At 39.6% G+C, this 14,980-nt stretch overlaps 1 protein-coding gene across 1 annotated transcript in view; it reads right to left on the bottom strand.

Moving 5' to 3' along the window:
* The window catches only part of itchb (itchy E3 ubiquitin protein ligase b), a 36,820-nt gene extending 23,427 nt beyond the window's left edge, over positions 1–13,393 (bottom strand). Inside the window, exons 1-5 of the mRNA XM_047365369.1 lie at positions 13,238–13,393; positions 5,865–5,956; positions 4,640–4,781; positions 1,726–1,850; positions 74–208 (exon numbers count right to left, since the gene is read on the bottom strand). Of these exons, the coding sequence (XP_047221325.1) occupies positions 74–208; positions 1,726–1,850; positions 4,640–4,781; positions 5,865–5,934 (472 nt within the window). The 5' untranslated portion in view covers positions 5,935–5,956; positions 13,238–13,393. The remainder of the gene's footprint in view (positions 1–73; positions 209–1,725; positions 1,851–4,639; positions 4,782–5,864; positions 5,957–13,237) is intronic.
* Between the last annotated feature and the right edge of the window lie 1,587 nt (positions 13,394–14,980).

Here is a 14,980-nt window from a genome sequence, read left to right as displayed (position 1 = left end):
ACAACTCCAATATTTAACAAACGGAAAAACAAACATTCCTTCTGTTTTAGATGTCAGCTCCACTGCTACTCACTGTGATGGTCGGCTTCTGCTGAGGCGAACATTTCGGCGTCCACCGTCATACCGTCCAGACAGACAGACAGGTCTCCCACCACGTCTGACAGCTCTCTGTCAGTGTACAGTTGTAGTGTCTGCACAACCTCTGAAACTACAAGGAGACAACATGCTGTGTTCATTTGCTTCTAAAATACACAGCGAGACCTTACCGATGAACAGTGACATGAAGTGTGGGCAAAACATCATAAATCGTAACCAACTTAGAGATAACTGCACAATTGGGTCAGTGGCCTTATAGTTGGCTTAGAAGACCCATTACACAGGCAATTGCCAAACTAAATGAGAGGTATACAAAAACACTGCTGAGCTGCTTCTGCTCCGGCTGAATGTTATTGTTGGAGGTACAATCAGGAGCTCATTTATGAAGAAGCTCAGATCGATGCATCATCTGAACTAAAAAGCCATTTTGAAAATAGTCTATTTTCCTGAATGACATGGAACATCAATCAGGATATAATCTGTACCATGATTTCACCTTCATTTAGCACTGCTGGAATGGGTGAATGAATGCCAAAGAGCAGGCAGGCAGGCATCTAAATGAGAAACAACCCACGGCAAAACATACCAGAGATGATGAGGTCAAAAGGGAATGTGGAAAGCAGCAAAAGCCTCACAGCAAGTTGCTTTCAGATTCACTGAAGCTATCATGTCGTATGCTTCGCCACTGCTGGATTAGTCCACACTAAACCAGGCAACCTACTGCCAAAACAACTCTACTTGACAGGAAGTGATGCGGCTGCAACACATAACAAGCACAGGCAAAAATCCAACTTCAGGACCATGAAAACAACCAAACAAAATGCACCATTTCACAAATCCTTCACATTCCTAATGCAATATGCAGTTCAGTTTCACATACTACTCCAGCTGTGAGCAAAAGCAAATCACTACTTTGCCAACTGATAGAAACCATTTTCTGCTGATACAATTTAATAAACTCATGTTCTCCAAAAAGCTACATAGTTCTTAGAAAGCAAACATCTATTGAACCGTGAGAAAGCATTCAGAGACCTGATAACATAAAAAACTGACATATTATAATGGGATTTTCTATGATAGTCCAGCACAAAGTAGTTTGTAATTGTGAAAAGGTTCCTTGATTCTAAAATGTTTTACAACAACAAATCTAAAGTGTGGCAAGCATTTGTATTCTGAGTCAGCAGTCTGTTGAACCCCCCTACTGGTTTATAATGGCTTCAAATGTTTTGAGGTGCATCTCTACCAGCTTTGAAACTTTAGAGCTGACATTTTTGCCCATTCTTCTTCGCAAAATAGCTCAGGCTCAGTCAAGTCGGATAGAAGGAATACATAATGAACAATTTTAATGTCTTGCCAAAGACATGAAAAGGTTTGGACTTCGGCTAGGCCATTCTAACAAAAGCATGCTTAAATGTAAACCATACGTTTTCAGCTCCAGTCCTTAAGAGCCTGTGTTCTGCATGTTTTAGATGTATCCCTGCTCCAGCAAAGCTGAACTACCATCAAGATCCGCAGATCCATCTCCTTACAAACAAGCCTGGTCCTCTCTATGCAGCTCATAAGTGGCTTGTACTAAGTAACATACAACTGCAAGGTGCTAAATGTTTTAACAGCCTTCCAACAACTCACTTTTCATATCGTTGGACTTGAGAGTTTCACTGATGTCCAGCATGGCCATGCCTAGTAACACATCTGACTTCAAGGTCTGGTGGCTCCATACACGAAACACTAGTTTGCTGAATGGAGTTACGATCCTGTGGATGCAAAGAGTTTTGATAAATCCTGAGCTGCATGAAAATAGAGAAACAGAGTGAAACATGGAAGCCTTATATATTTTTCTTTATTATAAATAGGATTTTAGGCCTTTGTCTGCACAAATGTATATCAATATCATTATTGATAACAATCAATAATAACAATGATACTAGGAATTCCAAAGCAAGCTGCAGTTAGAACATAGTACAGGTGCTTATTAAGCTGGAATAAAGTGACAGCACCAGCATATACACCGCCTGGCCAGAGAAAATGTTGCCACCAAAACAAAAAGGTCACACACTCTAATATTTCGTTGGACCGCCTTTAGCTGTGATTACAGCACGCATTCACTGTGGCATTGTTACCATAAGCTTCTGCAGTGTCACAAGATTTATTTCCACTCAGTGTTTCATTAATTTTTCACCAAGATCTTCCATTAATGATGGTAGAGTCTGACTGCTGCACAAAGCCTTCTCCAGCACATCCCAAAGATTCTCAATGGGGTTAAGGTCTGGACTCTTTGGTGGCCAATCCATGTGTGAGAATGATGTCTCATGCTCCCTGAACCACTCTTTTACAATTCGAGCCCGATGAATCCTGGCATCATCATCTTGGAATATGGCCGTGCCGTCAGGGAAGAAAAAATCCTCTGATGGATTAACCTGGTCGTTCAGTATATTCAGGTAGTCAGCTGACCTCATTCTTTCAACACATACTGTTGCTGAACCCAGACCTGACCAAGTCCAGCAACCCCAGATCATAGCACTGCCCCCACAGGCTGGTACAGTAGACACTAGGGATGATGGGTGCATCACTTCACCTGCCTCTCTTCTTACCCTGATGCGCCCATCACTCTGGAACAGGGTAAATCTGAATTCATCAGACTATATGACCTTCTTCCATTGCTCCAGAGTCCAATCTTTATGCTTCGTAGCAAATTGAAGCCTTTTTTTCCGGTTAGCCTCACTGATTAGTGGTTTTCTTAAGGTTACACAGCTGTTCAGTCTCAATCCCTTGAGTTCCTTCACATTGTGCGAGTGGAAATGCTCTTACTTTCACTATTAAACATAGCCTGGAGTTCTACTGTTGTTTGTCTTCGATTTGATTTCACCAAAGCTTTAAGTGATCGCGGATCACGATCATTCAGGATTCTTTTCAGGCCACATTTCTTCCTCAAAGACGATGGGTCCCCACTATCCTTCCAGTTTTTAATAATGCGTTGGACAATTCATGTGCCTTTCAACACGGTTGTTAAAGAAATGAGAAGCAACTCATTGCACCAGTTGGAGTTAAAAAACTTGTTGCCAGCCGAAACATAATCACCCATACAGTAACTATCCAATGAGAGGCTCGTACATATTTGCTTTGTTAAATCCAGGTGGCGACTTTTTTTAGTCAGAGGCTACTGGAGGCCAGAGTGTGTCTATAACCAACACCATGGCAGCTGTTTGACAAGCATCAGGAAAAGACATGTGAATATATGGCTCCAATTACCTCCTTTAGTAAATACACATTACAAAATACTGCTGTCATGTCTCTAAAAGACACTACAGAAGAAGTCTTTACTAACACTAGAAACAAGATTTCTATGAATGTAATGAACAACTGGGGCCTGTTAGGTATTCTGTCTAATTGTTTAAATCTATTGGCTGCATATGCAAAACGTGCTGTTACACAGGATTCCTATTTAGCCCTGATGGAAAAATCCTGTTCCTTTTCAGAGTTCTTAGTCGTTTGGGTTTACTGTGAATTTATGGCAGGATTTAAACATGGAACCTGGATAACAAGAAACTGGATGGATGGATGGATAGATACAGGAAGAAGGGGGCTAGGGCACAAGAACAGATAGAACAAGAAGTAAAAGTAGTAAGGGAACAAGAAAGAAAGAAAGAAAGTGGTTCAGAGTTTTTGAGGTCTAAAATTGAATTTGCTTACTTGAATGTTTTTCATACAAACTCTTAATACAGAGTCAGAATATTGGCTAAACTGTCCAAGAACACTCCCATACGTAAAGTGACATGAAGCAAATTATTAGGAAAAATGTGAAATGTCAGAAAAACAAAGCTAACAGATGGTGAGTAATTTACAAAAGCCAGGTGTTACAACAGGAAACGTCTTGAGAAACCCTGTAGAAACTCAGGTGAAACTAAATTTATTTTGTTTTAAAATACAGTAAAACTCCTAAAAGTCTGAACAGTTTTCTGCTGCAACGGCGATATTATAACTAACCTTTTGACATAACCTAAAAACTCTTATTAAAACATGACCTAATTCAAATTGTGGGTAATTTAACAACTTTAATAAACAATTACTATAAAATTACATGAGAATTATTTTGTGCAAGATGCTTTTGCATGGTTAATTTATAAACAACAGATTAGCAAGGTGCTACTATGTTTTTCATAATAAAGCCACCATTAGTGATGAAGCTGTCCTGCAAAGAAACAAGCGCTAGAAGTCAACATTAACTTCCCAGGCACCCGGCACTAAAATTCCCATAAACCTCTCTGAGCTCATGGTTCTGTTTTGAAAACGAACCCACAGAAAATTGGCGCTGAAGTCAAACCTGGAAATAGTTTATTACAAGTTTTCGGCAATGACAGACTTATTTTCAGCTCCCTGCAACACCAGATTGGTAACTTTTAAGCCCTCAAGGTCAGTAAAAGGTAAGGTATGTGTACTGCCTCCCAGAACTGAGTCAACCTGGTCTAAATCTTTCTTTATTAGTTACCAAAGTAAAGTTCTGGTAATAGCTGTGATCCAATGTCACATGAGTCTTCAGACTTACACAGTGAGTGGCTGTTTCCATTTGGGGCTGTGGGTGTTGGTGCATTTCTCTGTTTTCTTGCATTGGCCGTCGACTGTCACTTCCACATAAGGACTGGGGCCAAACCAGTTCTTCTTGTTTTCTCTCAGTTTTGCTGACAGCACTGGAACAGATGGAAGGTTTTTTTTATTGCAGACAGTTGCACGCAGGAAAAATAAAGGATAAGGATCAACCATCATTCAGTTGGCAACCAGTTTAAGTGAGTAAAGCACAGACTGTTCAAAGTTTTAAACCTAGTGTACTTACTGGCCCCAGTAGTAAAGATGTGTGGAAAGCTTAGAATTAATTCATCTTTTATTACAGGAACGTAACCTCACAGTGAAAATTGTAGAAAAGTCCTACCTTTAATTTAGGTTCATTCAGTCATGAGGGGAAAAACTGCATTTAAGTAAAAAATGTTTTTTTTTAAACAATTAGTGGGACCCCTAACAATTCCAATCTGATTTATTTCCGCAAATTGATCCACGTGTGGAGGATCTCTTAATTAGTAATCCATGACTTTTGCGCTGATGTATACCCTGGAGTATAAATATGAGGTGACACAGAGGTCCATTTCATTTAGCCACTCTTGAAAGCAGGAAACACAGGTGAACATACCATTTACATAAAGTAGACCTGTGTTGACCTTCATAAATCAGGAAATGGCTAGGAAGTTCCTTCTCATCGAAACCTGTCCACATCTACAGCCAGAGCGGACATTAAATAGTTGAAAAGAACTGAAACTGTGACAAAAACCGTCTGGACGAGAACTAAAGATTATCTCCCACAATGCTTTTTCTATATCAGTGCTAATAAGTGTGGAAGGCGCTACACTCACACATCATCTACTACTACCATTTAGACATGTACAAGTACCTGGAGATTACTTAGAATATTAACAATTGGCACTGACGTTATTATATGTGCACTGGAATCCAGTGTCCTTCAACAAAAGACAAGTGGACTTTATTTACTCCTAAAGACACATCTCATGTCAAGCAGCTTTCAGTCCAAAGTGAGTGGGCGTCTCAGACTCACTATCTATGAGGAACAGTCACACTAAAGCCTCGCTTCAGTTACATGCGTCATGTAACGTCATTGTAACAAAAATTCTAAAACTGAAACCGTGAAATAGCTCAACCAACACTCTCTTTTGGTTGCTGTACCAAATAACCCCCAAAAAAAAAAAGAAAGTGTTAAAACTTACCATTAATCTGTAGCTGTGCCTTCAGGGGGTATCCGTTGGAGGTGCTGGAATTGGTGACTCCACTGGCCATGACATAGGGCTGGCAAGAAGGCCTGGGGAGAAGAAAACAAATTATTGAGGTGGAAACCAAGCAGTTTCCTACAGCTTTGGATCATTTCATCCCTTCAACAATTCATATTTTGTACAACTAGTTGCATTTTCATATGTGCAAACAACCCATTTTGTATTAATGCAGTTAACCATTGCATATCAATACCATTATTTGTAGCTCTCCAATCAAACTAAAATTACTAGGAGCAACCATCAGCTAGAAGGATTTGTTGGAGTGAGATAATCACATTTTTAGCAGACTATGAGTAGATAACAGGAAATACTTTAAATCTACAGTAAATCCGGCACAAAACTGATGCAGGGTTGCTACAAAACATCCCGTGGCAAACAACTACAAATGAATAAAATGATGAAGGGCTGGCATGACAAGAACTTGTTTCCAGCTGTCGTGGTGTTGCAACACAGAGACAAGATCGCTTAGATTTAACGCATTTACCTCATAACAAGAAAGACATTGAAAAACAAAAAAACACACAGTAAATGCCAAGCTGGCACCCAGAACCTAAATGTCATGATTTCTTTATCAAACATCCAAAACTTTTCCTTTAAGTGCTTTCATTAAGAGACTTATTACATTTCTCTTTTTAAATGTCTCTCATTGACCTTTATGCATGTTTTAAATTTTCCTTTTTTCATCTTCACAGGAGACACAAACACCAGTCTAACCCAGATCTGCAGCTCTGCTATACTTCCTGTGTCACACAATCTAACACAGGAAATATAAACAATTAATAAAAAACATTTTTTCTCCAGAGGTTAAATGCACTCATTGTATGATAGTAGACATAACTTTGGTTTTTACATTTTCTATCCAGAATCTTTCATCTCCAACAATATTAACAGATATTTACCTCATGCAAAAAAACAACAACAAAAAACAAAACTAGAAACAGGCATGCACAGAAACCAGATCCTGCAACCAGTCCTTGAATCTGGTTTATTACCTCATAGAGTCTCTGAATAATGCATGTTCCCTGCTCCATCTTGTCAGGAATGAACACGGCAGAGCCGGAGAAGGTGATGAGCTGTTGGATAAACTTTCACTCCGACTGTGGCTTTGATCTTAGTCAATAATTCATTGCAACAGCTGACATTGAAGCTCCAGAAGAAGGCCATCTTTACTCTGCCTGATGAGGGTGTTACCTGAATATTAAACTCCACAATGACCTCTCTTAAATGGATTTTCTTCCATCCTGAGGAACACCCATTTACTGTACAATCAGTTTAAAAGGACTGGTTCTACCTGCTTCCATGTCCTGCAGCCAGATGCTTCAGAAGATGACAGATAGGATGGAGAGGGTTTTCTCTATAATGAACTGTCAAAAGGCTGCTCTACAAGAGAAGATCCATAACTATATCCTGAAACAATCAGCTGAACAGCTGAAGGATGTCTTCCTTGACATTTTTAATAACTTCTGTAGCCAGCACTGAAGTGCCTAGCTGTTTTAAACTCCTTGCTATGAAACCAAAGCTAGTCTGTATGTACGACCAATGACTTGTGGTGTTGAAATGTCTTTTCTTTAGTTTGTGAAAAGCTGATTCAAATAATGGACCAGTGAACAGGTTGAAAAACGGTAACATGTTTATACTGTTCCACATTCCACTGAGTCATGGTGAAAATAAAAACAATTATGTCATGATGTTCGAATATCCTTCAGCTGGGCATTTCACACAGTCCTGCCTCTGGTGCTTCAATTGTGGAGTGTTTTCTGAGTCTATTAGTGTTTACAGCAGCAACCATATTATTAGGTCAGCTGACAGGGAGCCTGTTTTAATGCTTAGTGAAAACAGAACTAAGTACAGACCAGTGGGAGATTCTCACCTTAAGTAAAAATATAATGATTTTTACAATCAATTGCCTTTATTTGAAAGAAAAAAGCGGCAGTTATTCCTACTTTCGCTAAATCATGTGGTCCATGTGCAGGAAGAAAAAAATAATAAGTTGGCAAACGTACTTCCACTATTATTGGAGATAAGCATTGTTTTGACAATTATAGACCTGTGTTATTGCTGCCATAATTTTCTCAATTGCTTGAAGCATTAATTTATTTAAAAAACATACATTAATTAGTAACAATCAGCCATTACAAGAAATAGCTCTTCATCATGTGGTAGTTCAATTGATCAAAGATGTTACAGCAGCAACAGAAAGAAAACAACATGAAGTAAGATTAATTTCATCTTTTAAGAGAAGCATTTAACCCTTGTGTGGTGTTCATATTGTTTTTACTCAGCCAATGTTTCTGGGTCTGGTGGACCCGTTGCATTTTGTGATTTTTAATGCCTCACAATCAAACACTAAATTAAAATCATGATATGAGTGGAAACAAATTTACAATTAATTTACATGAATTGTATCATTTTTCCGTCAGTAAATAATGAAAATGGGTCCCACAGACCCAAACACCACACAAGGGTTAATACTATAGAAGCACTTATTTGACAAACAAAAAACTTCTTTACAATTTAACAACAAAGTCTCAGAGCTCAAAGACGTCAAATGAGGAGTCCCACAAGGTTCAGTATTGGGACTTAATCTTTTTAATTTGTAGATATCAATGACATTTGGTTTTGTTTGCAGAGGACACATATTTTTTGCTCTTGGAATGATATGGCTGGTAAAATGTTTAAAATTAGGAAGGGGCTTAATGACATACATTCAATCTAATAAACTCAAAAATGTTTTTAGTTTTGTACAAAGCACAAAAACAATATTTAAAACATCACCACCAAGGCTTTTTGTAATAACATCCAATGACAATGATCATAGAAGAAAAAAAAAAAATCATTTTAAAAGTGCATATACACAAACTACCCTAAAGCAAAAGTGTAATTCAGATGATGATATAAAACTATGGAAAAATTCTGTTTAGAAAAATAATGAGACAAAATGAAATTAGGGAATAATATTTCAGGAAGATGATGTTCTATGCAGCTTTTTTTGTAGATTTTTTTTTACATATTTTATAAATATTTTATTGTAATACTAAAGGATCAGGTTATATCCCATATTTTGTTTATTCTTGTTTCAATCTTTTCTGAATGTATATTAAATAATATTATTTAAAAATAATCCAAAGAACTGTTCATTATAGTTATGTTATTAAAAATGTTAAATTTATTGTTATTTTCCTTACGATACTTTAACTTAATCAGAATAAAGAATAAAAATACATTAAATTTAGCAGCAACTTAAAATATAAACTTAAAATATAACTTTTTATAGACCTGCTCTTTATAGAGTAACACCAACAGTGCAACAAGCTGATATTTGCTGCTGGACAATCAGTTGGTCTATCTGGTCAGGCAGTTAGTCTGCAGTGGGCTGCTTAACAGCCATGCTGTTCGAAGTTTACCAGCTGTGCTTTAAAACATCTGTCCCATAAGGCCTAAGTCGTATATTTGTCTGCTCGACTGCAAAGCCTGTGTTAGATGCACGCATAGGGTTCAACAGGACAGTTCACGAATGTCTGAGTGCAGCCCATAGCAAACTGAACACACGGATGCTGAACATCAGCAGGGACACTAATACTCGCATTCAAAGTGTGGCACCAAAAACAGAGATGATAAACAAATGGGAAAGCTGTACTGATTTCCTGGTACGAAATCACTATTCTTTCAACTTGGTTCTGGTTTTCTTCTCTGAACTAATAGTGATATTGAAATATCCCTATGAGGCTGTGGTAAAAACCTTTATATTTTTGAATGAAACGCAGTGGTCCAACTAAAGGCTCTCATATAGCCTGGTGTACTCGACTCTGCAGACGTTCGTGTGTACTCGAGGCGGACTCAAAGTGGAGTCAGTCACGGACGTGTCCGTACAAAGCTCAATTTTTATGACCACACACACGGTGTCACACAATAAACTGCTCGGTAAGAAAAAGTCTCCACATAAAACTGTTTTATATGTGACACAGTGCAGTGTCACTGCCACTCTCTGCAGCACTGACAGGTGTATTCCCCTTCTTCCTCCCTAGTCTAGTTTAATGGCCCTAAATACTACCTTCTTTTGTTTTTCCAAATCTACAAGGCAAATTAGTTCTTTCTCCTCGTCCGATGACACCATGGCAGTGTGGGAAATGTAGGACTTGTCACCAGACACATAGAAAATTGGTATATCCGACTACGAGACAGTGCACATTGAGTCCAAGCTGTTCACAGTACACCCGACTATCTGAGAGCCATTAAGTAAAAATAGTATGAAGATGAACCTGTTCCAGTTGGTCTAGTTCAAGCAAGCAGCTTACAGATGCAGAAAGGTATTTTCATGCCTTAACAAGGGAGACAGGTGGTGTTTCTTTAGCTTCCACAACTATCCAAACAGGAGAGGACAACGTGTAGAAGCCTCCTTTCATCCAGCTGACCGGCAGGGCACAGCCAGTTTATTTTTTCTTATGCTGTACATTTACTCTTACTGGACAGTGCCTTATTCTTATTTTCTGTTTTTATATTTTTACCTTTGTGTGAATCTTCTGTCTTCACTTTGCTACTGGTACCTGTGAATCTGCCCACTAAGGGACCATAAAGGGTAATTATATTCGCTTCTACTCTTCTAAATCATAAGAATCAGTATGGTGACATTTTTCAATACCCACACTTAACAGAAAAGAGACAAATTAGATGATAATCACTCACTTCAGAAGGGTCAGTCATAAAGAAATTCAGACTGCCTGCAGATGATCTGTAATTTAAAAGCTACTCCAACAAAGGTTCTGAGGGTCTGTCTGTCAGACAACCTAACTTCCAGGAGCAACACCAGAGCTGTAGTGAGAAAGCTAAAAAAGCTCCTGTTCTCCATCCGGAAAGAAGAGCTCCTAACTCAGACTCTAGCTATATTTTACACAGGTACCATCAAGACTTTTCTCACTGCCTCTCTGTCTGGTTTGGTAAAAGAAGAGCAGAGGACAAACATAAATTGAACAGCACAGTGACTGAGAATAGCAGGTACCAGGTTCTGGTACCAGGTACCAGGTACGAAACTGTATCGTGATAAATTTTTAAATCCTTTAATACAGAAAAAAAAATGTTCATGACTTTTGTGTCCATATTGGCTGCTCCAGCTCACTGTAACTCTGGATGAGCTGCAGATATCCACAACTCAGGTAGGAGAATGACAAGTATCAGTCATGCACAGCTCAATTCTGGCCTTTATGGAAGAGTGGCAATAGGACAGCCTTAATAACTCATGTTTGCCATTTGCCAAGAGGCATGCAGGAAGCAACCCTAAACAAAGTATCTGCAGGGTTCAGCAAGTCCAATTTCAGACTTTTTAAGACCCTTTTAATGTCATCTTGATTGAAATTTAAGGCCCAAAAAAATAGGGGATGGTTGGGGGATCCTGCTGTATTACAATCAAGCATAGCATGTGTGTCACACAAGGAAACACATTCATGTTTAGTTTTTGTCTATTTATGAATACAACAATTGAACAAGAGAGCACTTTTATCACTTTATGCTCAATAGACTGATGTCTGTGACTCAACTGTTGTATGAACAAATGCACTTGCGGTTTGTGAGTCAGGGAACATGAAACGAAACACATCTCCTACCCCCTCATTGGAGTTGTAAGACTGGTGCTTGAACACTGTGTTTAAAATCCACAAAACCTCTGACTTCCGAGATTGTGTCGCACCAGTTGCTGCTCTTAGATCAGTGATAGTAGTAGCAGCGGGGACTGATTTCTGAGGAGCTTTAGCCACGCCGGTGGATCAAAACAGTGAAATTTCTGGGGTCTCTTTTGCTGTATCAAGGCACCTCAGTGGGAAGTCTGTGGGAAGGAAAAAGTGTGGCAGAAAACGCTGTACAACGAGAAGAGGTGACCGGACCCTGAGGAAGATTGTGGAGAAGGGCCGATTCCAGACCTTGGGGGACCTGCGGAAGCAGTGGACTGAGTCTGGAGTAGAAACATCCAGAGCCACCGTGCACAGGCGTGTGCAGGAAATGGGCTACAGGTGCCGCATTCCCCAGGTCAAGCCACTTTTGAACCAGAAACAGCGGCAGAAGCGCCTGACCTGGGCTACAGAGAAGCAGCACTGGACTGTTGCTCAGTGGTCCAAAGTACTTTTTTCGGATGAAAGCAAATTCTGCATGTCATTCGGAAATCAAGGTGCCAGAGTCTGGAGGAAGACTGGGGAGAAGGAAATGCCAAAATGCCAGAAGTCCAGTGTCAAGTACCCACAGTCAGTGATGGTCTGGGGTGCCGTGTCAGCTGCTGGTGTTGATCCACTGTGTTTTATCAAGGGCAGGGTCAATGCAGCTAGCTATCAGGAGATTTTGGAGCACTTCATGCTTCCATCTGCTGAAAAGCTTTAGGGAGATGAAGATTTCATTTTTCAGCACGACCTGGCACCTGTTCACAGTGGGTATCCATGAGCTGTATGCCACAATCATCTGTATTAAACAATAAAAGACCTGAAATATTTCAGTTAGTGTGCAATGAATCTAAAATATATGAATGTTAAATTTTCATCATGACATTATGGAAAATAATGAACTTTATCACAATATACTAATATTTTGAGAAGGACCTGTATATGCACGCCACACCTTTCAGATTGTTTTGGTAACACAACACAGAAAACCCATCAGTATTACTATTATTACTATGCACTACTTTGTGTTTTTGTGGTTGTAGCGTGACAACACTAAAATAGGTTTAAATGACATGAATACTTTGGCCTTGCGTTTTGTTGCTGAACCTAACCAGTCGGCTGTATAATGATTATCCATTAACTGAAAAAAATGACGCAGTGACAGGTGTGGTCGAGAGTTTCCTTATATCTGGAAACTATTTGTGACAGCCTGTTCATACGAAGACAATGGGTTTATTTGTCCTTGCGCGTATATGTTCACAACATTCAACTACACAAAGGTTTCAGATTTTAAGTCACGAAGGGAACGCATTTCTCTTCTTGCTTCGAGAAACAGCCAACCGACTCGCCACCAGCGTTTTTCTCCTATCCCAATGTAACATGACTAACATTACATAATTCGCTCGAACTGGGAATGTGCTAACTAATGTAGCCGAGCACCGAGAACAGGGAGTCTTGCACCGAGAGTAAATAGGTGAGGTGTCAGTGAGCAGCTGTCTTTCCCGGCGCGGTGTAGCTGCTGTGTACGTGTTGAACGTCAGCCGGTCTCCAGGTTTCACAACCTGATGCCGTCCGGCTAACTGCGAGCCTGCTGGCCTGTACCGTCATGGCAGGATGAAAACCCCAAAGTGTGGCGTCTCTAAAACAACCCGTCGTTTGATTTAGTCTTACCGAGATCCAGCGGGAGGTTTGTAGAATGTGTCTGGCGGCACTGGAACGTCCTCCCAGCCCTGGTCCGACGGGATGTTTAGGTTTCTGTTGGGGTGTCTCGCTCAGAGGAAGAAGAAACTTCCACCATCTTCGTAAGCTCTCGTCACGTGATCGAAACAAGGTGGGGCGGATGCTACTCATTCCCCTTCGCTCTGTCATTGGATCAGATTACAAACTGGTTGGACCAATGAGCAATCAGTAAACACAGTGACGCGTCCAGTGATGTTTGCGACTCCGGGTCAACCTGCTTCTTCATCATTTTCTAGTTCCATTTAGTACCTGTAAACAAACCTTTAAAAGCGAAAATTCCACATAGGTTTTAATTTGTCTATTTTTTCAGGAAAAGTTGGTTTCACGCCTTATTTCTGTTTATATGGGTTGTTGATGCAGTTTGAGCGAGCGCGGGTTAAAGTCTATATATTTTAAATTGATCAGGGGTCATAACCTCACATATTTTATACGTTAATGGTACGTTATGGTGAAAATACCTGCCAGCACAAGTTGCCACAACAAATAAAAATGTAGGCTCCCACGTAAATATATATATATATATATGTAAATATATATATATATATGTGTGTAAATATATATATATATATATAAATATATGGTGGGTGCGCACCATTTGTCACCCAGAGAGCAGAGCGGTGCGCTGGGAAAGCGGAATTTGCCCACCTTTCAAACGGCGCATCAGTTTGTTCTCCCCCACTCAGATCATCCGAGAGGGTCTGGCTGCTGACACGAGAAACGCACACTTGGAAGCTGGGAGGACCTCTTGCCATCACCCAAATCTTTAGCTTCCTCCAGAGATGCTCTATCAGATTCAAGCTTGATTCAAGCTGGTTCTCAGAGATTTATAGCAAAATGGGAATGATAAAAAACCTGATACTTGCTCTGACAGGTCATTTTCCCCCAGCCTTTAATGAACAACACACAATTAGCACTACAGTTAGCATAAATGGAAGAAAAATGAACAAAATCATCATGCAATGCAACACAAAACACAAGCAAAACAAACAATTATGGGCTGATTCCAGCATGGAAATAAAAATAAGCACTTAAGGTTTTTAAGCAAAACAACAAAAGCTTATTAATGTCTTTGCATCTCACTGGCAAAAGGTAAAGAAAAAACTTAAACTCATTCAAAAACAAGACGGGAAAGCTTATCGTTCATCCATTTGAAAGTGGCTGTGATATTTACTCATTTGTACTGCTAGGTTTAGAACAACAGAATATAAAGAGTAAAATTATTTCTGCAAAAATATTTGTAAGAAGAATTCATCTTAAAAAATTCTCCGATAGGTCACCTCAGACGGGCATTGCTCTCATTTACGAGCAAAACCCCGCCCGCTCTTGTTTGTCTTTACGTCTGACCGGGTCATACCCCGGCGGGATGTTGAGGAACATTTCCAGCAATAGGGGATCTACGTTTAACCAGCAGATGGCGCTGTTTTGCTGAACATGAGGCTGCGGAATTCCAGATTAGAAACAAACGATTGCTGTCCTCTTAGAAAATGTGTGGAGATCTGTTAAAATGTTGTTATTCATCTGCAATGTGCTCAATCTTTATCAACTAAAATAATTAATCATCAGGGGGTTATAACACAAACGTTAAGTAAAGTTAAAATGCCTGTTCACTTTATTTTGAAAGTACCGACAGGAAAGGGGCACTTGTGATGCTGGCTGCCTTTACAGCTGTGGCTC

The sequence above is a fragment of the Girardinichthys multiradiatus genome, chromosome 1 (genome assembly GCF_021462225.1).
Source record: "Girardinichthys multiradiatus isolate DD_20200921_A chromosome 1, DD_fGirMul_XY1, whole genome shotgun sequence".
Taxonomy (NCBI): Eukaryota; Metazoa; Chordata; class Actinopteri; order Cyprinodontiformes; family Goodeidae; genus Girardinichthys; species Girardinichthys multiradiatus.
Note: the sequence above shows the minus strand (reverse complement) of the source record. Positions and strands in the feature narration are given on the sequence as shown.